General features: G+C 38.7%; 1 protein-coding gene across 2 annotated transcripts in view; it reads right to left on the bottom strand.

The window, feature by feature from the left end:
- Positions 1-382: 382 nt before the first annotated feature.
- MID1 (midline 1) overlaps positions 383-24474 on the bottom strand; it is a 166554-nt gene continuing 142462 nt past the window's right edge. For both annotated transcript variants that reach the window (XM_056329371.1, XM_056329370.1), the window contains exons 8-10: positions 17179-17340; positions 14744-14951; positions 383-13195 (exon numbers count right to left, since the gene is read on the bottom strand). In XM_056329371.1, coding sequence (XP_056185346.1) covers positions 12847-13195; positions 14744-14951; positions 17179-17340 — 719 coding nt within the window. In that variant the 3' untranslated portion in view covers positions 383-12846. The remainder of the gene's footprint in view (positions 13196-14743; positions 14952-17178; positions 17341-24474) is intronic.

Raw genomic sequence — 24474 nt, 5'->3', positions numbered from 1 at the left:
CTGTTTTCCTCAAAGCCATCAATGGGATAAATTTCTGGAAAGCTGCTGCCAGCTGCATATGCCCTGTGATTTCCCTGCAACAGGAATTCTTTAGCGAGGCAGTGATCCATGAACAAATTACTAGTCTGTTGACCATTACCTTGAATGACATTAGAGAATGTTTAACTGCCACTCTTACTTTCGTTAAACTCAATCCTGCCTAAATTAAAATCATTACTGAAAGTCACAGGTTTACTTTAGCAGAAATTAAGAGGTAGAGTTAACATTCTTTATTACAAAAAATCAAGACACATTCATACAATACAAAACTTGCTAATAAATTGTTATTTCCTTTCATATCCACAATTTCCTTAGCCTGGTAAAAGAAAATCACTGACAGATGGCCAAAGAACCATCTTTTAATAACCCAAATCACCTAGATTACACATTCATTTATATATCCCACAATAGACCTGCAGTATCTTATTCCAATAACTAAACATCAGTTCATTGACATTTACATAAATTCCATATTTTAGCACCATTCAGAGCACAAGAACCTTACAAAGATTTTGTCAAATCCTTTTGCATTACAGTGACTGTAGTTACATTTCATTAACATCCTTAATAGTGAGACCTCAACAATGCCTTGGCAAAACTTCCTCGTCATCCAGCATCAAACATTCTCACCACCTTCCAGACACATTCCATTCCAGCACTTTGGCACGAAACCATCCATTGTTGCTTTTAACCACTTAATCAGTGCCTGCTTCTGTGTAAAAGGTAAATCAGCCCTACTTCTGCCACACCAACACACCAAGCTCCCAAACCTAGAGTCCTCATAGGGACACAGTTACATCATTTAGCAAAAACCTTGGTAGAGCCAATTAGAGCTGGAAAAAAGCATCTCTACACTCCCACCGTGCTGCTGGAAGGGCCCAGAGTTTGTAAGGAGATAGAGTTAATTCCACACTATTATGGAATGGGAAATACCTAAGGATGTAAGGTCCTGCTTGCATGTGAATCAGGATTGTAGGCTAACTGAGTTTTAGGCAGAAAATACGAAGGAACAATTCATTCAAATAGTGAAAATTAATAAAAGTAATGAAGCAAGTTGCAGCTTAATGATTAATGTTACAAATCACAAAGGTATGGAGAAAGACAGTAATTTCACAAAAGTATTTCATGCTGTGTTGTTTCCTGCTGTTGGATATTTCAAATTCCTCTTTCTTTTCAATGAGTAGAAAAGGAAGAGAAAATTATCTCAGTTTCACCTTTTTTGACTTGTGATTCAGTTCCTTTATTTTCTGCTGCTGCTTCCAACTGTGAGACTCCTAAGCAGGATGGGCCGGTGTGGTTTCACTGCTACTGAACTAATCCCATACTCTTTGCAAATAGAAATTCTCAGACTGGTCTCTCCAAAGCACACCGTACTATCTCAGTCATGTCCATATTCCACTTTTCACTGTGACTTGAACCCCATTAAATCTCTCTTTGCCAACCCTTTTCCAAAATATTTGCCTAGTTTGGGTGATTTTCTGTTGGTTTTCCTTAGGTATCCTTCCTGGAGTGTTAATCCTTTTCCCATCAGAAAATGCTTCCTGCAGAAACTCTTACTTTTATTTGAGGAAATATTGTTCTATCAGCCTGAAGAGCATTAACAATCTTCACCATACCATCTCTCCTGCCTGAGTCATTTCCTTCCCTTTTATGAAGAGCAAACAGTTAACAATACTTTGCACGTGAAGATTTTTTTCAGCTGTGCACTCTGCTAACCTGAAGGATGAATCATACCTCACCACAGCATCATTAGATAAATACTCATGCTGTTTAGAAATATTTAAAAAGGAACATCTGAAAGTAACCTATACAGTGCAAAGAGGTGAGTCTAAGATAAAACCCTGGAAAAAGGAGTATTTACATCCACCTGCAGAGTGTTTTTCTTTCTCCATTAAGATTTTCTGGATGGTAGCCATCAAAACAATCTGCCATGAATATCAAAAGGACTCTCAGTTACCCTTCAGAGAACCAGCCCTATTCCCTTTGCAGAAGATGCAAAGAAATTACATAGTAAAATAAGTTCTTTTGACCTCAGCACCCAACTTCAATGTAAAAGAGACAGCACTTCTCAGCTATCTCTTATGCATTCCTTTTAACTTATAAGTGCTGGCTACTTTTCCATTCCAAAGGAATTATTGCTGAGGAGCTCTTGACTCCATAAAGTACACCCATTTGGCACAGGCACTGTGAGTTTAATGCTTGTACTCAGTCTATCACACCGATATATGCTTACTATTGTGAGGAATGAATGATGCGGCCATGTCAACTGCTATTCTAGCTTTCGTACAATCTTGTAGTTACATCTTGAATTCAGGCAATGCCAGAAGAGACCTGGTTGTGACATCTATTAAAACAAACTTTAAGAATAATGCTAGAACAATGCTTACTATTAATACATAGCATTTTGCAGCATTGGATAAGCAACCCAGTTTGGAGTCTAAAATACTTCTGCACATGATCAAGGCAATAGAACGCATGCAAACACGTATCATCTCCAAGGAGGTTTGTTTGATGGTCAGATAGATGCATTTTCATTTGTTGACTTTGCCTGGATGGCCATTTTTACTGAATAACTTGCTTTGAAAAAACAAGGGCTCAGTGGATAGAACAGTCTTTGGTTGTAGGAGATGTCTGCATTTAATATGACTCTGACTTGAATATTTCACCTTGTTCATATTTAAGAGGCAAAATCTGGGCTTCACTGAGTCCAATGAAAAATTGCCTGCTTACCTCAGCACAGCAAGGATTTTAAGTCAGAAGCTGTCTGTAAGTTTCTGTATGATGTATATAAAAAATGGATTTACTCTATAATTGCCACTACAAAAATGTCGGTATCCCAGTTACTACATATGTAGTCATAGTCACTTTATCTGCCTTTACCTATCTAAAAGGCAGGTATCAAGTACACACTAGCTGTCTATGACTCCTCATGTGACCAATATGAAAGATCACTCCTACAGAGAGATTCTGCCCGTTCTGAGCTAGGTTGCTAGAATATCTGGGATGAATGTTTGGAGATGCTATTTGCTTCCCATTTGTTATAGAAGATGCCTAGAAAATATGCTTAGGCCTAGTCAACTAATATTTGGACATTTAGATTGAAGTGTGATTAATCTCACACACAAAGCTTCACCTCAGACACAGCAGGATTCCTTTTTCCTCTTGCTGTCCTATGAAGTGACCCTTTTGATGTCTATAGACCTACCTGTCCATAAACAGGTCCACTGCTTTTATTCTGGTACCAATATTGACTTTTCAAACTGTTATTCTCTATTCCTGGTGCTACCCCTAATCATATGTTTACAGACTCAACAACCTTATCTCCATTCAGGCATAATTGCTAGACTAAATAAACCGCATATACATCCCCCCTTCCAACCTGGGCTCTTCCTTCTGATGATCCTTTCTCTGATCTTGGGACACTGAATATCACCTTTCTTCACTATGGAGGACCAGCATTTTGCCATCTTCCAGATGAGCTTCTACCAGACTTATTGCACTGTACTAGCAACCCTTTCTAGTTGTACTTTCTTAGGTGCTTTCCCTAGTTATTTTATTTCTATCTTCAATTTCTACTTTTCATCATCAGAGTTCCAGTCATGATCAATTTTCCACTTTGTTTCTGTTACTATTATAATATCTGATTAAAAATATGTCAGATGTATCAGTTGTAACAAATGATTTTTCACACATGGGTTTGGTTGCCTCTTTTTGCACTGTCTTAATTTTGACAATAAAGACTAGCGGTATAAGCCTTCATGCAGTGGAATTTGACGATTTTTTCTTCCCATTTGTCAAACTTTTAGGTCAGTGGGGTGTAAAACATGGTACAATGATTTTCCAGTGTTCAAAATCAACTGTGAGGCCTGCCTGCCCACAAGCACTACCAAACCTGAGGCGTAAGGAGGCAGCTTTTCATGCCTTCATGGAAACACAGAAAAACATACCCCAGCCTTATGCAGCCCTTCCTTTGAGGATGAACGCCACAAAATTTTCTCTTTGAGCCTTTTAGGTATGCCTTTAGAAGATGTGCCATCTTCACACCCTGTCCTGAGGAAGATTTCCCTTGCATCTCCTCACTATAGCAGAAGCTGGGGAAATGCCTGAACCTTGCTAGTGGGGCTGGTTCAACCTCTCTTTCTGCAGGCTCAGGTTCCTCAGCCAGAGGAGCCTGCTTGAGCTCCATAGCATATTCCTGTTTCTACACAAGATGTGGAGCCAAGGGCCAGCCTGTGGCCTCACTGTTCCTGCCATCAGAAAGGTCAGGGCAGGATTAGTGCTAGACACCTTTGGAAACTGGCTTCTCTCTCCTATTTTTGGACAAGCAGGAAAAGTTGGGCCCGTGGGAGCACTTCTAGGGAAAGCTGTACCCACACACACCATCCCACCCCTCAGTATTATTTGCACAGACAGATAAAAGGTTGTCAGGACCTAACCCTACAGCACCTCTGTGTGCATGAGAACCAGAACAAGTGCAGATGCTTTATACCAAATCCATAAAAATATTTTCCTGGTCCTCTATTAAATAACAGTTTTGTAGCTGCTATTTTATATTTTTTAGCTGGACAGAATGACGTCTATTCCCATGTCTGCATAAAATTGGTCACTTTTTTTTTTTATTGCTACGTTTCTTCTTGCATTGTCAAAAATACGTGAAAGCATTCATACCTTGGTGGTAATTCAGCCTTGAATTCAGCCTTAGCCCCTGGCTAAGGGCTTATTCAGGCTCTAAGACTGGTGAGAACTCTACTTGTTCCTGCTAAATTTATTCATCCTGAGAGATTTCCAAGTAACACTAATATGGAGCACTGACTTCATAAGAACAGAAAGGCAAAGCATTCCTGTTTCATCCTCTCCACAGAGGGATGCAGGAAGGCAGAGTAAGGAGTCTAAGAAAGGTCAGTTTGGATGCAGCTGTTTGAATTATTGATTGTGAATAAGTAACTTTTTTATCTGTTGTTCTTTTAGTGTATATCTTTGAAGATTTATCCTAATTTCCTCAACTGGTCTTGCATTAGTAAGAATTTACAGTTTAACTTGGGGCACTTTCTTAATAATAACTCCTGTCTGTCTACATATATGCAAGGTAGGAATGCTGTGACCCAACTGTTAGAAGAGAAACAATATCATCTATTAATTTTACAGAAAAGTAAAAAGGTCTGTTGTTTTCAATTGTTTCAGCCCCTGTGCTACTTTGCACTGACTGTTATTCATGCACATGCCAAGGCTGAATTCAGTTGTGTTTCTCTCTCTTCACCTATGTGAATAATTTCAATTAGGATTGATGGAAACTATTCTTATGAGCAGTATTATGCTGTTCTGAACTCAGTCTGCACCTGTATGTATTCTTTAGGTTCTACATTATTCCTCACCTCAACCCACTACCATAAACCACTGACACTATATCAGAAATGTTTGTTTTCAAAGTAGTCTGGCAAAATCCTAACAGTTAAAAAAACCACCTCAAACATTTTCAACTCCAATTTCAACAGATGTTCAATGATCACATGGATGAAAACTGATGGACAAATTGAGAGAAAGAGATCACAGTCACTTGGAGAAATTAAAAAGATATGTTACTGATTGTATCAAGGAACAAATCTCCATTTGCTAATTTCTAAATCTGGGTTGGGTCTACCACTGGTTGTAACTGCTAGCCGTGATTCACCAGACAGGCCTTTCCTCTCTTCCCACACCCACAAATCTGGTGAACCTATTTTATCCTCAGTTTGGTCATCACTACTACTCACACAGACAAGATGACAAAAATAAAGATCAAATTGCCCCCTGCAAGTGGGAGATGGTCTTGCTGTGCTAGCACTACCTTCACACCTGCCACAGGGAGAGCCTGTTCCCAATTCCAAAAGGAATTAGACTCATACTTCCCAAGAAAGACACAGATTTGTAGGCTGGGAACTACTACTAGAGAGGACATACAATATTTAATTTATTTAAAAAAAAACAAACAAACAGCTGACATTCATGACATTAATGAGGTTGGAGATAAACATATATATATTGCTATTGAAGGGAACTTGTTCCAGGTTTAACCTAAAATAAATTATTATTCCTCTGCTTCTGCTCCTTAATCAGATCTTATAACATTGTTTTGATTTTAGAGAGCAACACTATTAAGCCCAGAATAATGAAACCAAATAATTCAGTAACTGTAGAACAGACACAGGCCTGTCTACATTCCTTATTTAACTTCTACTTCAAAAATACTCTTGACTTTCAAGCTGCCATATTGCTTTAGTGTTTTGACTTCTCATTTCATTTTCTGTGAGCCTCCTGAAAAATGTAATTTTCAAAGAAATAAAAAATAAATCTAACTTTCTGAAACAGATACTTCTTTTTACACAAATATTTAAAATCTGAAAATGAGACTGAAAACAGAAATGCAAAGTGAAGAAATGGAAGGATAACAGAAAAATATTTTCAAATGGAATAGTTTGTTTTCCATCTAAAATAAAAATGAGGAAGAAATAAAAACCTGCTAATAAAAACTTTCCCATCCTCTTGTGTGGCAGTTGCTGTCATTTTTTTAATGTTTCAGTGATGTAAACAGTTACAGTTTTTCATCCCTGTACAACGAGTAATGTTATGCAAAACACAAAGCCTCCATTTGCTGTCTTTCAAAGGCTCGATTATAAGCTATTCTATGAATTCATGGATTTTCAGGAATACTCCTAATCACTATCTATCTGCATGAATTAAAAAGAAACAAGATGATATTTCTTGAGAGCAAATATCTCCATACATTCAAGCAATTATATAAATTAGGACGGTTAGAGGAAGTAGACTTCTAAACCTCTAGTTATTATCCATTTTTAAGTGGAAGTCCAAGAACAATAGTCTTATGTTGCAGCATTGTATCATAACTTATGTATTTGCCATTCTCATGATTTTATAAAAGTAACACAGCACCCGCTAAGAGAATTGTTCCCACCCTGCTTGGAGGAAACAGCAAAGCATTGCTTGAACAATTCACCCAAGAAGAATGTTATTGAACCATACATTTTAAAAGAACCATACATTTTAAAACACACCTGTGCTGGCCTTGGGAAACAGCTCATGAGAAACTGCAGTTTTGCTAGCAGCAAATGTGCTTTCTCCAAAGACATGATTTAATAGGAATGCTGAGATGTTTGCACAGGGGCTCCTGCTTCACTTCGGTTTGACCCTTTGGAAACTGAAGATTCATGGGCTTGTATCTACCTCTATGTAAATCAGGACTATCTCCTTTGAAGTCAACAGATGTAAAAATCTGGGTGAGTAAAGGAGAATCAAGGCCTGGGGCTGTCATCCCTGCCTTGCTGCTTTTATTCAGGTTAGGATTTCAAACATATAATTGCAATTTTTTTTCCCTGTCATTTGGGAATGTGGATTGCGGCTGAGCTGTAACAAAAGGAAGAAGAGGTGCAGACTTGCTTTTCAGACCTGCAGCATGGTGCCAGGGCAGGTAGTGTTGGCAGGTTTCCAGCTGTCCTGTCACTCTGAATGACCTCCCTCCGCGCTGATGCAGAATTTTTTGCTACCTCTGTCCCTCTCTCAGGCAGCGGCAATAATGACACTGTTGATCACATTGTAGCAGAAGACTTCATGCCTTCCTAATACATTGCCATGCTTCTAAACCAGAACTGCCTCAGCGTTGATAGTATTCAAGCCTATATCTTTCCTATACCATCTTTGTGAAATATATGAACCTCTCACACTGAACTGGTATCACCATTTGTGCTAGAGTTCCTTACTCAAAGCAAGATGGATCCCACCTGGGAAAATTATATACTTGATCAATGGCTTAAACATTAGTCCATACGTTAGAGGTGATGTTGCAAAGGTTATGGTTGCAGCTGATGTGTTCAGCAAACTGCCAGAGGCACGTGACCCGGTAAGGCTTGCTAAAATAAGTAGCATGGTGAGAAATTATATTACTTACAATCTTACTAACATGGTCTGCACTTGAAATAGAAAACCAATTTTATAAAATTAAAGAAAAGGAATAGTCTACTTCAAGAGTGGAGTTAATGCAAAAGCCTACCTCAGAAGAAAACACTTGTACCTTTACTGTTCACCTTCCACATGAATCAGTCTATCCTGGCACAGAGACTTATGTATGCAGATGCCTTAAGCCTCACAGTCTAAACCAAGAGTCTTATCCACATTGAAACATTCTTAGAAACATTGATTTTTGGTCTCTGGATTTTTTTATATGACAACCAAGTGCTAAATCAAAGGTTAAAACGTAAAAAGAGCTTCTTTCACTTCAGAAAGCACAATAAAAAGAAATAGCTCAGCATAATCTAAAACACCTACCATCAGCATTTGGGAGTGACCAGGGCTTCCCTCCATGTGAAAAAGACAAAAGTTAAGGCTGAAGTTCAGAACACTTTGCTATTTTCTAAATGGGCAACCGACCCAAAACCACAGGACAATATTGCATTTTACATTCCTGTATCTTAATATACACTTCCACTAGTAGAAAGACCAGTATGTGAAAAGACATTAGAAATGGTGTTACAAGAAAGTTGCCAGCACATCACTACATATGCAACCTGTGCACATTTTTTGTCTATGACTGGATTCCCAAAGCAGCCCCTCCAATGGCCTTCGGTCCAGGCGTGCCCTGGCCAAGTTACTGAGGTGGCCCAGCGTGTACTTGCTGTGTGCGTCCAACACTTCTTCACTCCTAAACCAGAAATGAAGGCAGTGTTTCCAATTAAAATGAATAGCCTCAGTTTTGGTGGTACGGATGAGAGACACTAGCAATACTCACTTCGTTTTGGTGCTTGGGCTTATCTGAAATTTGTGCTGCTGTAACTAAAAGCAGACTCTGGGAACTACTAGACAAGAATAATGAAAAAAATACTTATAATGTGTTTGATGTCAAATAATGGTTTAATGAAATCTCCCACGGCCAATAGTTCCTCATAGCGCTGTAAAAGCTGGTCATCTCAAAATGAACTGCTTAAAGAGCTGACACTTCAATTTTGCTGTCAATGGTGTCCTGCTGCGTTTTCTAACATGGAAAGAATATACTCTTCGCAATTAAGGTGCAAGATTAAAACAGATGATGCACACTGCTGTTTAGTGACCTACTATTGCTAATATAATGAAAAATGTGCATGTGTTTTCACCTGTACTTGCAAATTTCCAACTTTTCAGTGTACCCACACCTTAGGGATTATTATGCTTCCTACCTTTGGGACACACTGCTCAATGAGGGTCTCTTCACTGAGCAATTGAGAAATGGGATACCCAAACAGACAAAGAAGACATAGCAACTTTGCTGCTCCCTGAAAGACAACAATGGGAAACTACAGTGGGCTGGAGACAGTCTGCTAAATGATTTATGATGTACAGCCCATTCCTGAATTATTTTTTCCCTATTAGATGTGCATTAAAACATGGGAGCCTGACACATGGAAAATCTTATCCGGCCTCAAAGGGAAAAAAGTCCCCCATCCTTCCATTACCTCAAGGTTTGACCATTCCAAGACGATGCTACTGTCTTCTAAAGAGACTGTGCTATAGTTTGCTCTAACTCTGCTGAATACCAACTTGGGTTTCAAATACAGCTTTGAAATAATCATCATACCAACAGAGACTTTATCTACTACATTCATTGCTTGCATCTCGGCAGACTATTCCTCAAAAACCTGCCTTTGTTAAACACAGCATTATACAATGCTACCTCATTCCTAGTCACAAAACTTTCAAAAACCAGGGAATCCCCTCATCTAATACTTCACACTACGTTAAAGTACCACGTTTTATTTTTACACAAGGATTATTACCATGCCCTCAGATTTCAATTGATTGCTATGGACCATGTAAAATGCCACAGACCAGAGAAGCTACGTTTTCACATGGATGTTTTTATTGATTTATCAGGCATTGAATCAAGTATTGTAAAATAAACAGATTTTGTTTGTTAAAAAATGTCCAGAAGAATACCATTCATAGCAAACTTGTTTCCTCATAGTCATACAGAACATAAAATTGTCCAAGAAACAAGCAAAAAAGGAACACCTGACCAGTTACTGTCAGTTCGTGTGTGTATGTATGTATGTATGCAAATACACAAATTACACACTATATTTGTGCATATACTGGTGTGTGTGTACTCATACATATGTGTACATATATACACAAACATATGCACAAAGAGTACTGACTGAATTAATAGTCCACTGGAGAAATGTGGCTTAGTTCCAAATGAAGTATTCTGTGTTAAAATAAAAATGATACAGCACGGCCTCTAGATAACAGACCGTTCTTTTTCTATTGGCCAAAACCATAACCTGTCTTTAGACTCACGGTCTATCTTTACAATGAAAATATGTGAGATCATTTGGGATCTTTCCAAATTCACGGTATTATTCCATCCAGCTCAATCTCTGCCAACATTGTATGGCCAAACACTGAACAGCATTTTCAGTTTGTCCACTACTGAAATCAGCTTCTAAATTTAATATTTCTGGCAAAAAAGAAGACACACAGCTTTGCTGCATGTACTTAGGTGATACACCCTTTCCTTTTAGGCAGAAACTTGGCAATAATCCTAGATTAAAACTCCTTTCCTCCTGCATCTTTTTATCACTGCTTTGTATCATTCATCTCCTGTTAACTCATTATAATAACTTTCATGCCATCTCAGCTACCTCCCAAATATCCCAGGCCAGATCATCTGGGCAATGACATCAGCTTGTGTTGATAACATTGTGCTCAATTATAAAATGTAATGTTTGAGGATTTATTTACTTTTTCATTTTTGAGAGTATAGGTTTCTTGATTATTAAAGACACTATGATAAACACCGCAGTTCATTATATGTACACACTATTTTCCCTTACTTATGTCAACTCTGGAAAGATCAGTGACTCCAGCCTGTGAACCATGGGATGCTGCCCCAGCTGAAAGCTATGGTTCCTCTAACATACTGCCAGACTTTTCTCCATTTAATTCAGCAGTTAGAAGGGCATGTAAAGGGAAATCAAAGGAACATAGATAAGCATTTATTTTCTGTTAGAAAAGGGGAAAAATCAAATAAGCATGTATGTATTCCTTATTTTGCTCATAAGTTTTCTACATCATCATAAGGCAAACTGTAGTACAGCTTTGTACCTGGAGAATCAGTATTTTAAAAATCTGAAACTGAGCTTGGGACCAGTTTATTATGGACCCATTAGTGGAAAAAAGTGCATTAAGGCATCCTTTTCAAAAGACACCAGAAGCATGGTTATAAATTACTGAGCAAATCTTTTCCTAAAGCTCATATTCAATTCACCCTTTTTCTACACAGGCAGATTTTCACCACTTGCATAGTAACAACAAAACACTGTAGGAAAACCATTTTTTTAGTGTTGTCATATGCCTCAAGCATTTCCAAAAATGATCATTTATACGTAAACATTGTAGTAATTACAAAGGGATTCTGTTCTGTAGGAGGGAAAGAGAAAAAAAAATGCACCTGATTCACCTTTGAGACAAAGTAGGTACAACCTCTGTTGCCTTCCCTGAAGTTCATCCACCCATACCAGGATGAACATGGAGCCTACCCATGCAGATTCCTGCTGCTGCTAAAAACTTGCTGTTTACTCCTCGTTCACAAAGAGGACTGTGCTTTCCCAAACAACCCAGAACAATGGTAACTATGAGCAAACCAGCTGCAGTGTTTCTCCATACAGCACATGTAAAACAGATTTCCTTGCTTTGTTATAGAGACTGCATAGTGTATGACAATGAAACATTTGTACTTAATTTAAAAGAAATGGTAAAGTGGCACATGTCTCACTTCCTAGCTGTTGGCTGGGCTTGCTATGTTGAACCTTGTAAAATCAGCAATAAGCATTCACATGTCTACCATCAGAACCGTGACATCTTCTATTACAATCAACCCTTAAATGATGCCGTGCTTTATCAAATTAGTCTACAGTCAGACCTTGGATTGGCTGCTCTCCTCCAGTGTTGCTGATTCTCAGAGATGATATCAGTCTTTCACATCCTCAGTGATTCTACACTGTTTCCCAAAGATGAAAGCGAAGCACTGGTAGATGGGAACGTTGCCATCAATAAAATAAATCACCAGATGATTTATCCACTCACATTTCTAGGAGATATTCCACATGTTTTTTATGAACAGGGAGAGCACAGCCCTGTGAACAGAAGTAAATTAAACTTTCTTTTTCTGCTGTGTTGGCTAGCTTCACTTCCTCACTTGTTTATTTTTGTTCTTTTTGGTCTGCACACTCCCATGTGCAAAGTAGAAATTAGGAGAGCTCACAGTCAGTAAGACTGGTAATGAGAATGTTAACATTGGCACGAGTAAAACCTGCAGTATACTGACTTGTCCACTGCGCAGTTTTCATCCTTCCAATTTCCTGCTTTTATCCACTGCAAAATAAAATGATGTAAAGGGCTGATGAAACTTTAATTAATAGGACCGTCAATGTGCAAAACAAAGAAGTCATTTTCCAGATGTCCAAACCAGGCTTTCCCTTCTCTCTTTTTTTTTTTTTTCTTTTTTTTTTATAAATAATTTATAAATCTTCCTGTAAGAGACTAAATACAAAACCAACCAACCAAAACCAACTGCAAAGAAAGTTCTAAGATACTATTAAAGCCATGTCTTGTCCTTTTTTACAAAGTACACAGAAAAGAGATATTCTCCTCCTTTCAGTTCCAGCTGGATTTGGCAGCGACAGCTGGGATGCCATGCAGTTCCCCAGCTCTGGGCAAGCCCTGGAAGGCAGCTGCCTGGCCACCCTGGGCAGATGTGTCGTCCTACCTTTTGGCTTTTAGCAGTCATGCGAGCTGCTCGGAGGAGTCTAGGTGGTCAGGGATAGGCAAGCCAGTTATAATGGTCAAACACTTATTCCACACAGTGAACGTGGGGCACACCGGCTGCCCAAATGTAATGTCAAAAGTGTAAAGGTGTAGGGAGTTCAAAGCATCGTAAAAAGCAAGGGAACCATTGTCATAGTCCAGCAAAATCCCGACCCGTCGGAGGTGAGGCGCAGGCTCGATGGGGATTTCTTTGCTGTTGTGCCGCACCACCCATGTGTTATTGCAGCGGCAAAGCACCCAGGAGGCAGAATTCTTCCCGATCCACTCATGCTTTGGTGCTGACTTGTAGGAAATACCAATGGCATACCTGCAAAACAAAAAAAAAACTCAAGGAAACAAATGCTTCCTGTCACGTTGATCTCTTGTGAATGTTAAATGTTAGCCCAGAGGACTCACTGGAATCCCCCAGCCTCTTCTGCTGGTTAAATTCTAATTAAGTGATGTTTTACCACAATATCTACACAGGCTTAGCTAATGTTTTTCTCCATACCTCTTTTGGATCTGAGAGGTCAGAGAAACTTTATTGTCCCTCATATTGTTTGTAGTTTGGCTGCTATGATAATGTTTTTGCCTTTGGTATTCAAAAGCAGGTTTGCTGAGTACTCAGCAACTCAGAGTTTAAATCACTGGGCCTCAAATTTCTACTTTCAAACAGATGAAAACAGAGGAATTCCTTGATTTTAAAATACACTGCTATCTGTCAGCTAATCTGATCTCTCCTTGCTCCTTTAATATATGGCCCAGAAGAAGGAATGCAAGAGTAAGCACCAAAGGACACATTAAGCAAAAAAAAAAAATTGCCATTCCCAAATATGTTTTGCCAGATGTTGGTGTGGTTTTCAGATTCAAATGAGCACTTCTGAGACTGGGTTATGGGCCAAGTGAAGCAATTGTAGGTGAAGACATTTGCGCTGCAAACCATAATTTATGGCAAGATGTGCAGGGTCAAAGGATTGTGAAAATGTTGTCATTAAGGGACACTGAGGGCAAATACCTGATTTCTCATATATAACAGAAATGTAAAAGTTCCTCACGTTCTAGAGACACTGCAGTATTTGTTGGGCTTTCAACCAACAGAGATTAATGTGCCATAAGTTACTTTATTTCCATTCCTTAGTGTTGGCACAGGCAAACAGCATTTTTCTTGTTTGAGACAGTGGGCATACCTGAAGATCTTACTGATTTTTCCACTCCATTAACCTCCATCATGACTGTTGCCTTTGAATCCCAAAGGGTGACATCGCTTCCACTAACTAAAAGGCCCCTGAAATCGACCCCTGTATGACACAGAGGACCATTCAGAGGTGGAGGAATGCACTCCTGTTCCTGCTCCTCGCTTCATACCCTGGGGCACAGACCTACAGCTCTGCTGCTTCGAGCCCCCTCCCCAGACGCAAATCTAACTTCCACCCCTGTAAAACTGGACCATCGCATTGTCTTTATATTGATTTATTTCTTTCTTCTTACTGAAGGGCACTAGGTTCTTTCACATTTAGTAAAGAAATGATCACGCTTAGAAAGTTCGCTCTGTCGTATAAACAAGATGAAGCTTTCTGAGCTCCCCAGTTCACTAAAATCAAAATGCACTGTGTGTGGATTCACAGTACAGCCATCCCGAGCATGGAGATGTGAAGGCCGCTAAATATAAAGATGCTCTATCTGGCAGATTTAGTTCCAGAGCCCAAAAGTGCTGGAAAATGGGAAAGTAGTCTGATAAATTATGTGAAAGTATATGCTTGTCTTGCTCTTATACTGTTCCCCATGCCTCTGCTACTGGTCTCTGTCAGAGAAACTGTGCCAGGACCTGCACAGTATGAACTGGTGATTCTTTTCACATATATTTTTATATACATACCATGTACTCCCGCTTATAACCACTTCCCAGTAATGCCGCCCGCTGTCGATGAACACATTGCCAGCTACTCCATAGCTCCCTTGGCTCGTGAATCGCTCTGGTGTGTGACTCTTTTTGGAGGATGTTTCATCACGTTCCACTGTCAAGTTATCATGAGACACTTTCAATTTCCTATGAGCAGATTTGGGGTCCAGTTTAAATGGCTGACCTAGAGACACAAAGATGGCAGAAGAATGGTTTGGCTTTGATTTTGAAAAGGATAGTGGATTAGCAAGCCTCTAAGGAGCCCACAAGATTACATAACCATATTAATCTCCCCCTTTGAAGCATGTTTGAGATAGATGAACCTATTCTGCTCCCTGCAATAGCTGGTTTTCATTGTCAGTTTACTGTCAATCTCATTGTGCACTAACTTCCCTGTGTAGATAATCCCTGAAAAGAGCCCTGCATAATCATCATGTCCATTATCTCTGACCTAGAGGTAACCTGACTACTCTAATTCTTCAATGTAATTGAAACCAATATACATGCTAATAAAGGTCTGAGGGTTGCTTTTTTCACAGCATATTAGATTTAGAATAAATTGCATTCTATTAATTCTGTAAGGATAAGGCTTCATAATGACATCTTCATCATTACTACAAAAAGTATGATTTCAAATCCCACAAAATGAGTTTGAAAATAAGAAGAAGCCCTAGCCTTGTCTGTTCATTCACTCACAGCTTTATTTATAACAAGGACAGTCAATAATTCAGGATCACTTTGGAAGGATGCCCATGTGGTGCTGGATACTGTACATTAAAAAGAAGGAAGTGAACTGTAAATTGGTCCGAATAATACGGTGTAAAAACATTACTGAGGCTGTTGCTCTTGGCAAGTATCTTCAGCTGTAGCACAAGGTTTGTAGACAATAACAGGAAGCTTTTTGGTAAACTGAACCCTGTAGATATATAAAGCCTGCCACGATTTTGACAGGCTTGCTCATTGTGTCAAAAAGCAGAATGACCATTTACCTCCACCAGGAGACAGCTAGGAGAACATGACTCCACAAGTGGTCCAGCAAAGCCCTTTTCCCTTCTCACTGTCTTTTGTATCAAGGGGAAAAAAATATAAGTGGAAGATTTGATGACATGCACAGAAAATACAACTGAGCGTTCTCATGAAATCTGTGTGAGGCACCGAAACATGCACTTCAAATAAAATGTAAATTGTTCAGTTACCTACTTTTGCAATGTGTATTTAGTTATGCATTATGACCAATTATAAGATAAACCCATTGGAAAGTACATGGGGCACATTTTATCTACTTTTTCTTATTGTTTGGTAGCAGTAAAATACCTACAGCCTGCTTCTCTAACTGGTTAGCAGACTTTGTGTTGCTGAAGCAGTATCTGAAGGATGTCCTTCTCTGCACTGGCTTGTATCTAGTCACATAATTTCTCAGTCACCCAAGAGACTGCTCTCGTGCCACGCTGGGTCACAACGAGAGAAAAGGATAAAAGATTGCTGTTTTCAGATGGGACCTCTGTTTATGCATTTGCTTGTGTTACCAGGTTTAACAAGACATAGATTCTTGGTAGCAGATGTGGGGTTTGTAGGAGTAGATTTTACACAGAAGTCCTAGCCAGGTTAATAGCAGAAAGGAGAAAATCAGAAATGGGTACATGGCATTCCCTGCAGCCTCCTTCTTGCAACATTTGGTACTGCCCCTCTTTGAGCACCCTCCCCTACAATGATCAGGTTTCAGAGGGTGCACAAATCCCAGTGTTCTCTTTCCAGCTCTCAGAGCTGCCTGTGATGACTACGTGACTGAGGGATTGGCTGGGACACAAGAAGAAAAAGGCTGAAAACCAGTCTTAAAATTGCTATACTACATCTGCTAATAATTTGTCTAACCATTGTTTTTCTGAAGTGGGATCTCTGACTACTCTACCACCTTGCTGAACTCCATAAAAAACTGAGGGGGATGAAGCTAAGAAGTTTTCCAGTGTCCTAAGAAAGAGATCATTTTGGAGGATAAAATTAAACTAGCAATTATCTTATGAACACTGTACAAAAAATAAAATGCTTTATTTCAAACACAAGAAAAGTTTTTGCTTTGTAGAGGAAAAAAGAATAGAGAGGAAATTAAAACAAAACCACAAAAGAGTATTTTCAATCATTTCACATGTGATGGCTGTGTTCCTAAATGGTATTTCCAGTGACCAAACTACAGATGCATCTCTCTAAAAAAAAAAAAAAGAAATAAAAAAAAGGACTTTCTGTACTACTGAAGACTTGTAATCTTGAATTAAATTAAATAAGTGGCTTACATTGTGGGAAGAACTTTAAACAAGTGAAACTACTTTGTGATCTTATATCTTCTAAAGATAAAACTTAAAAAGGCAGACAAGAAAGGAGAAGAATGTGTGCGTGCCGGATCTCACGTTACTCACTGTTTGTCTTGAGCTTGCCGGGCTCGCTGCTTCTGCTGCCTGCCTGATTAATGGCCTTAACAATGAAGATGTACTTAGTGCCACTCTGTAACCCGTGCACTGTGTAGTGGTTTTGTTTGATATTGGGAACAATCATCCAGCTGTCGGCTGAGTTGCATAAACCTGCAATTTAAGAGCACATCAGTCATAGCATAACAGTTTATAACAGAGGAACATTTAGAGCACTCCCAAGCACCCAACAACCCATATGAATTTTACTTCTGTACCTTTTAAAGTGTTGTTACATTCACTGAGTTGCTACTTAATGCCACTAACTCATTTCATCAGCCCTCAGCCAAGGTACCTTTCAAGTTCTTGCTCCGTGAAGTCAACCAGAAAAAATGGCCATTTAAGAAATGTCTTGGTGGAGGCACAAGCAGTCTGAGATTTTTCATATCCCAGCACAAGGAATTCTTTATTGCTTAAGAACTAGAGGATTATGGAGATCCCATCAATCTACTGTTTGGATTAATGAACTCCACCTAAGCCTCAGAAAACTAACGAAAGCAGTAAAGCTAGGAGGGCTGGGAGGCATGTTTGCTGACAGTCCCCAGGTATGCATTCCTCAGGGCCTGAACCAAATCATGGGAGGCCAAACAGGGTGGAGCATGGGCTTCAGAGAAGGGTTTGGCTCATACACTTCAAACTTTGCCAGGATGTAATCTAAGCCAGTAAATCTGATGCATCCAACTTTTTGATTTATGCCCTCATGGTTAGATGACAGCTGGGAAAGAGCTGGATAATTTTCCAGTTACAAACTTTTTGGGGTACGTTTGATGCCTACTGCAGAAGTATAATATGCAGGAAGTAAGTAAACTAAGAGAGGAGCAATATCATCTTCAAAACAGGAAAATACTCCATTATGATGAACGTACTCACCTACATAAATTTTTCCTACTGTGATATAACTGCAGTGACAGTCAATCACCCATACTATTTACTGTACATTTTTGACAGCTCCTCATCTAATGGATCCCCAGTCTGATAGCTCTCTTATTACAAATGTTTACATAAGTAACTAATTTAACGTTCATGAAGTATATATATTCATAACATTTTATACAGTTGTACAACTAGAAAAAGATACATGTACATATGTAAGGCTGGAAAACTTAAAAGAAAAATTCTTGACTGGATTAAGAACTTGATTTCTTGTTCTCTGCCTTTGCTGGGCATAGCACATGTTATGAAAGCTACTGTTATTAGAAAACAGCTTTCAGCTTTTAACTCATGTTTCACCAGCAAACCAGTAAGTAAGTACTAGTGAAGAGAATCTTTCAGAAGTCAGTAGCAATTTCAGCTCTGCATATTAGGCAATACAAAACCTTTACATAAAGTAAAACTTAAAAGGCTACGGGACACAAAACTCAAAAGAAAAAGAACTGTGACACAGGTTTACAGACTCATAGACAATTCATAACCATACTGGGAGATTCCTTCCTAATTTGGGATGTGCTTTTCCTGACAAAAGTTCATTAGAAACAGAACTCATACCCCAAATATCAATCTAAGAATTGTGTAGTTTTTGTCTCAAAGTTCTCTGATATTACATATAACATCCTTGAGAGGCAGGCAGGTATTCATCCTGCTTGGCAAACAGGTAACTGAGGCACAGTTTCAGGTGTAACTCAGATCATCTTGTCAGCTGCAATGTCTAACCTATTTTTCTGGGCTCTGAGACAGAAATGAGTAGTTTTTTCACTTCTCCAGGTATAAATATCCCACCACAAGTGCCTCCCTTTTCTTGGCCACAGAGAAGGGCTAGGCAACTAGCATAGGTCAGATCTCTACCTTCAGGTATCTCAAATGAGATGAGATGAACCCCCTCCACCACACTGATTTGAAATCTGGAAGTCTAAGCCTGTGGCTGAATGCACACTTGGGTTGTGGCTTTTAGACCAAGATTTACCAGAATACGAACAGTTCTTTGTTGCTGTTTCTTGGTGTAAAGTGGGAAAACAGAATTCTAGTATGTTCCTCATGCTCCAACCAGTGAACATCCTGACCCCACGTAGCCTCCCTAAATATCAGCTACAAGGGGTTCAAAGAGCATGCTATATGTGGATAGAAGCAGCGAAGAAAAGCAACCTTGCGGCACTGTTTTTCTCCAGACTATTGAAAAACTAGGTCATACAAAGCAATCATCTGTCTACCTCGGAAAAAAAGAACTCAGTGTTATACCCCATGAAAACCCCAGTTGTGCCTAGCACTTGTAGTAAACTGCTTATAGCAACATCAGTCCACGTCTTGTTTCACTGAACCATACATACTGAAAGATATTTATTTTTTTAGGCTGGGTGTGAATGGGTTTCCTAAGAGGAAGAAAGGAAATAAAAGTAGCAGTTTCCTGGCATAAAATATTTCACTGCCTGCTCAGAGGATTCCTCATGTTTTCCCAGTAAAAATTTGCCACAGGTATTAAAGGCGCACTTGCTCTGTAGCTGAACTGCCACATTGATTTTGCATTGAGACTATCACGTACCTGACTCATAGCTCCTCTTGCAAAGCGTTAAGTTAAAACAAAAGAAAATGAAGCACTGGATTTAGAGGGAGTCCAGCATGACCAAGGAATCCTTAATTCAGATGCCTCTGATGGGGCATTGAATACCATATAACAGTAAGTGGGATGGATCCAGGCAACGGTCCTGGAAGTGTCTTCTCCTTCCACAAGCACACTTTGAAAGCAGAGGTCTATGGTATGCATAGGCCATATATAAAAAAAAACCCCTTACACAGACACAGAAATGTACAGATTTTTGCTAAATTATCTCAAAACTACATTTACATTAGTCACTACACCTCTCTAAAGGACACATTTTCTAGGCTTGAATTACACATTTTATGATACCCTCCACAGGCTGATCACTCTGTAACGAAGCATAAAACTTGGATCTAAATAGGTATATGAAGGACTGTAAAGGTACAGTTGCAATGCTATTAGTCTCTTCTCCAGTTTGTCCTCTCCTACTGTGCATGTGTTTATACATACAAAATACCCACTACTATGCAAGTACTCAGAGTAAATTATTAAGTTATTAAATAATCCAGTTAACAGTTAATTTAGATTTCTATGTATAGAAGGCAGAGCCACAATAATTTTAGGTAGTGCTACACCTTGGCTTCTGCTTCTAGGGTTAATGTCGAAACAGTCACAGGTAGGTAAACATTCATTCCACCTGACCTTGACCAAAGATCAGAGTTCCTGAGTTAGGACGTTACTTACCCTAAACTCTACACAGTCAACTAAGAGAGTTGGTAACCCTCCTTTTGACCTGATTCTTGTTCTAAGGGAAGGCTCTATCCTCTTTGATGGCACAAGAAACCTTGGGTTTTTTTCTTTGACTTGCCAGTCTTGGGCATCCCAGACTACTGGTGTTCAATAAATGTCGGGTGTGCAGTGACTGACTCCGTTACTTTGCTCAACAAACCTTGCTGTCCCAACAAGCTCAGCTCTTGCCTATGCACCAAGGGACTCAGTGACGTGTCCACGTGCTGCTTCCTGACTGTGAGCTATCTGATAACAGGCTTTAACTCGAACTCTGATGCAAAAATCTTGGGAATTAAGTTTTGATGGTGTCAAATTACAAGTCCCAAATCCTTCAAAACAGAGAATAGTAACTAGTGGCAGACAAGTTAAGCTTTTAGGTATGAAAGGATATTTTGTCACTGCATTAAAAGAATTTGTCTCCAGGTATGCCCTGTCAGGACAACCTTTCTTCTGTGAATGCAAAAGAAGATGATTAAGAAGGTTCAGGGAAATGAGCAAGCAGCCTGGTAACATGGGTATCCAGGGGTAGCGTATGCCCTCTCAGCTCCCTGCCAGTGGCAGCAGGTTAAGTGGAAAAGTAGACATCTTCTCCTCACTGGCACAGCAGTAGGAAGTAAGGGTCTCCTACTGTACCCACTCCTAACCCAAGCTATGTTCAGGTTTCTTGTTTCAAAAACCCAGGGCTTTTTACAGGGTTATGCAGGTGGTAAAACAATGTATTTCAAAACTGTAACCTACAAAAATGTAGAGAATTTAAATTACATCCTGGAATGGTGCAGTGAGCACAGTGATGGTCCATACAGGATGTGTGAGTTTTTGAAAACAAGTTTCTCAGACTCTGGAGGTAATAATTTGTAGAGCTATTTCCCTGGTGTTGGCCGTTGATGCACTTTGAAAAACAGATGGAAAAAATCCCAATGTGTAAATCCTCCTAAAATTTACACTGGTAGAAATTAATAAAATATATCTTCCTGAAAACTAGAAGAGAAGCACGAAAGCCATGGGAAGGTTATTTAATCTCTTGAGTATTTTAATTATTATAAAATGCTTTATTTAAATAAATTATTACCCATTCAAATTAGTAGAACAAATACAGTAGGTGAAGGTAACAGATAGCTCTCCACTCCTACTCTGCATTCCCATGTGAAAGAAAACCATATACGCAGCATTTCTGCAAAACACATCACTTTTTTTTTAAGAAATGCACTCTTTTGATACTTTTCAAGAAGCAGAAGTTTTCTTGGTTTTATCCCAAATTTGCTCTTGTACCATTAAGATACTCACCAAAATCCTCTGTAGCAATCTGAAGATTAAAAGGAATATGTTTTTAATAAATTAAAATTTCCAGAAACAGACAAAAGTTAGAATATTCAAAAAGTAATTGGTGAATCATAAAGTCACTGTTTTTCATGGAAACTTGGGCTCCATATTGTCTTAGATCCTTCAACAAAATTTTATTGTGTCTCATAGGAAGAGCAGCCATGTAACACTGAAAAAGTCCTGGCAGTATGCTGTACCCTTAATATAGTGCTTTTTAGTATTTAGCTGATAACTAACCTAAATTCCGCTTACTAGAAAAAAGAAAGTTATTTACTGCTTTTTGTCTTGAAGAGAGATGTGTTTTTCATGAAGACACCTTGTACCATGGCTAGTAAAAACCTAAATATTTAAATTATAACCTTCCTGAAGCACATTAAAGCAAATCTATGATGTTAAAAAAAGTGCATACTCAATAAATACTTGAAAATTTATTGAAATGGAATAATGAAATTATAACGCACGTTAACTAGCTAGTAACAAAGTCATTTTGAAAGCCTTTACAATATTCAGATTGCAGGTAATTAGCCGCCTCTCAGAAATGCAAATGTGTGAATGGTACAACTCTGAGAACAACTGCTTTAGTAAAAGCCTGCTTCATTTAAAGTTCTTATGCACAGAAGAGGGCTGCCAGACATTTAATAGCCAAGCAGTTTGGCCACATTTGGAAATAATCTTTCCTGTATGAAATAGGATTCAAAATGAAATACTCTATTTGGAGCTTTTCCATCAAATGTTAACTCTCCAATTTTTCAGTTAATAAAAAAGAATATAGTTGATTATGTTGGATAGAAAATACACTAGAAAAACATAGCATTTCTTATTTTTGTTACTGAATTCTTCGCAATCTTGGAATGATATATGCCTCTGGTGGGGGAAATGTACTGAGGAGTGGAAAGTGCAGTCAGTATGGCTATGTGGTTTTAAGAAATGGATTCCAAAAGAACAGTCTCCATTAGCACGGTAGGTGGGTATGTATGCAAAGTGATTCCTGTTGTCTCAGGGGAAAAACGCTTGTTGGTTTAATGTAGTACTCTAGCTACTCTCTTGTGACTCATTCATAGCTACAAAAACACAGAACTGAAGACTATGAACCTGCTTACATTATCTGCTACAGGCAACACACAATACCAATGGAAACTTTTTGGGATATGACAGAGAAATAAATTCTAAAAATAAAGACGTGCATCAGCACACAAATACCATAAATAGAAAGAAATTTCTGCTAAATGCTATTTCATTAAAGCAAGACAAAAAGAAAAAAAAAAATCACTTAGCTTCAGTTCATCAAAACTTGAAGGCTGCTGCACCTGCTAATGCTACTCACAAAGAAAATAGCTCTCTGTGTTCAACCACACCACTAAGGTACACTCTGGTATTCTAGGGACAACCTTGGAAAGTCATTTATAAAAGTTGGGATATTAGATCCTTCTGCAGGACAAAGAATATAATCTAACGAAGTGAAGAAACATCCAGGCAGTGTTCTAAGCAAAAACAGGACGTTAGTGGGCAAATCTTCAGTACCAGCGGATGCTGTAATGAACTGGGAGAGTCTCACTTGTTGGAAGCATGGGCAGATCTGTAGCAGTTAGATTTGGCATGAATATCTCCATTGGAGGTGTTCAAGTCTACTTTAAGTAATGAGATTAAAAACAGCTTTACAACATTTAGATAACTCTTATATACGCATGTATTTAATTTGGGTTAACTTTATAGCTTTCAATTAAATTGAAACTAACAGCCAGTATATTTGTGTTAAGAGCTAGCTGCATCAAAAAAGAGAAAAGGGGGACACACACCTGTTCTTTCATTTCTTTCTACTGTCATTTAAGGTCTTTGGCAAGAAACAAAGTTTCTTACAGTGCTACTTTGTTTTATCTTCAAACTCTTAATGACACCATTTTTGCAAAGTGATAAACTAGAAGTTCAGACTGCACACTGAGCACTTCATACTCTGCAAAAATTATCATATTGCATCGCTGAGAGTAGAATAATAATACATGTTTTGCAGATCAAAGCTTTCACCTCCACATGGGACACCTACAATACAGCCTAAAAATGAAATAACTTGTTATTTATTCACTAGTAAGAAAAGAGTAAAACCCCACCTCACAAAGGTGTGGAAATGGCATACCTTTCTGCTGCTATGTTCACACTTAGAGCCCATTACTGACGTGCATAAAGTTTTCTAGCATAAAGCATAAAAATGGGTTTCTAAACAAGCAACGTCCTGAGTTATCACTAAGTCCTGCCTGCTTAATAGCAATTAATCAGGGAAGCTTTTCCTTCCTTATCTACCTTGCTTCGTTCATTCCAAATTACTATTAGATATTTTTGTTATCCAGCTTGCTCAGATGTAGGAGCATGTGTTGAAGTTTACTTGGTCTTTCCAGCAGTCTTAATTTTTACACTGTGTTTTCTAAAATGAAGCTGTTTAGTGAAATACTAAATGGAGATTTTCACAGAACATACATCAAATTATCAATAGCCCACCCTATTTTTTACTCAATCCTGAATATCATAATATAGTCACAGCATGCTACTTAAAAATGGTGTTAAAATGCCAGCACATGAATCCTCAGATATCCTTTCAGATGGCTTGGAAAACTAACTCCAGTTTAGTGGTGGAGAAAATGAGGTGCACACAGCAACAGAGTCAGTACAAGAGTCTG

This window comes from Falco biarmicus, chromosome 2, assembly GCF_023638135.1.
Source record: "Falco biarmicus isolate bFalBia1 chromosome 2, bFalBia1.pri, whole genome shotgun sequence".
NCBI classification, from domain to species: domain Eukaryota; kingdom Metazoa; phylum Chordata; class Aves; order Falconiformes; family Falconidae; genus Falco; species Falco biarmicus.
Note: the sequence above shows the minus strand (reverse complement) of the source record. Positions and strands in the feature narration are given on the sequence as shown.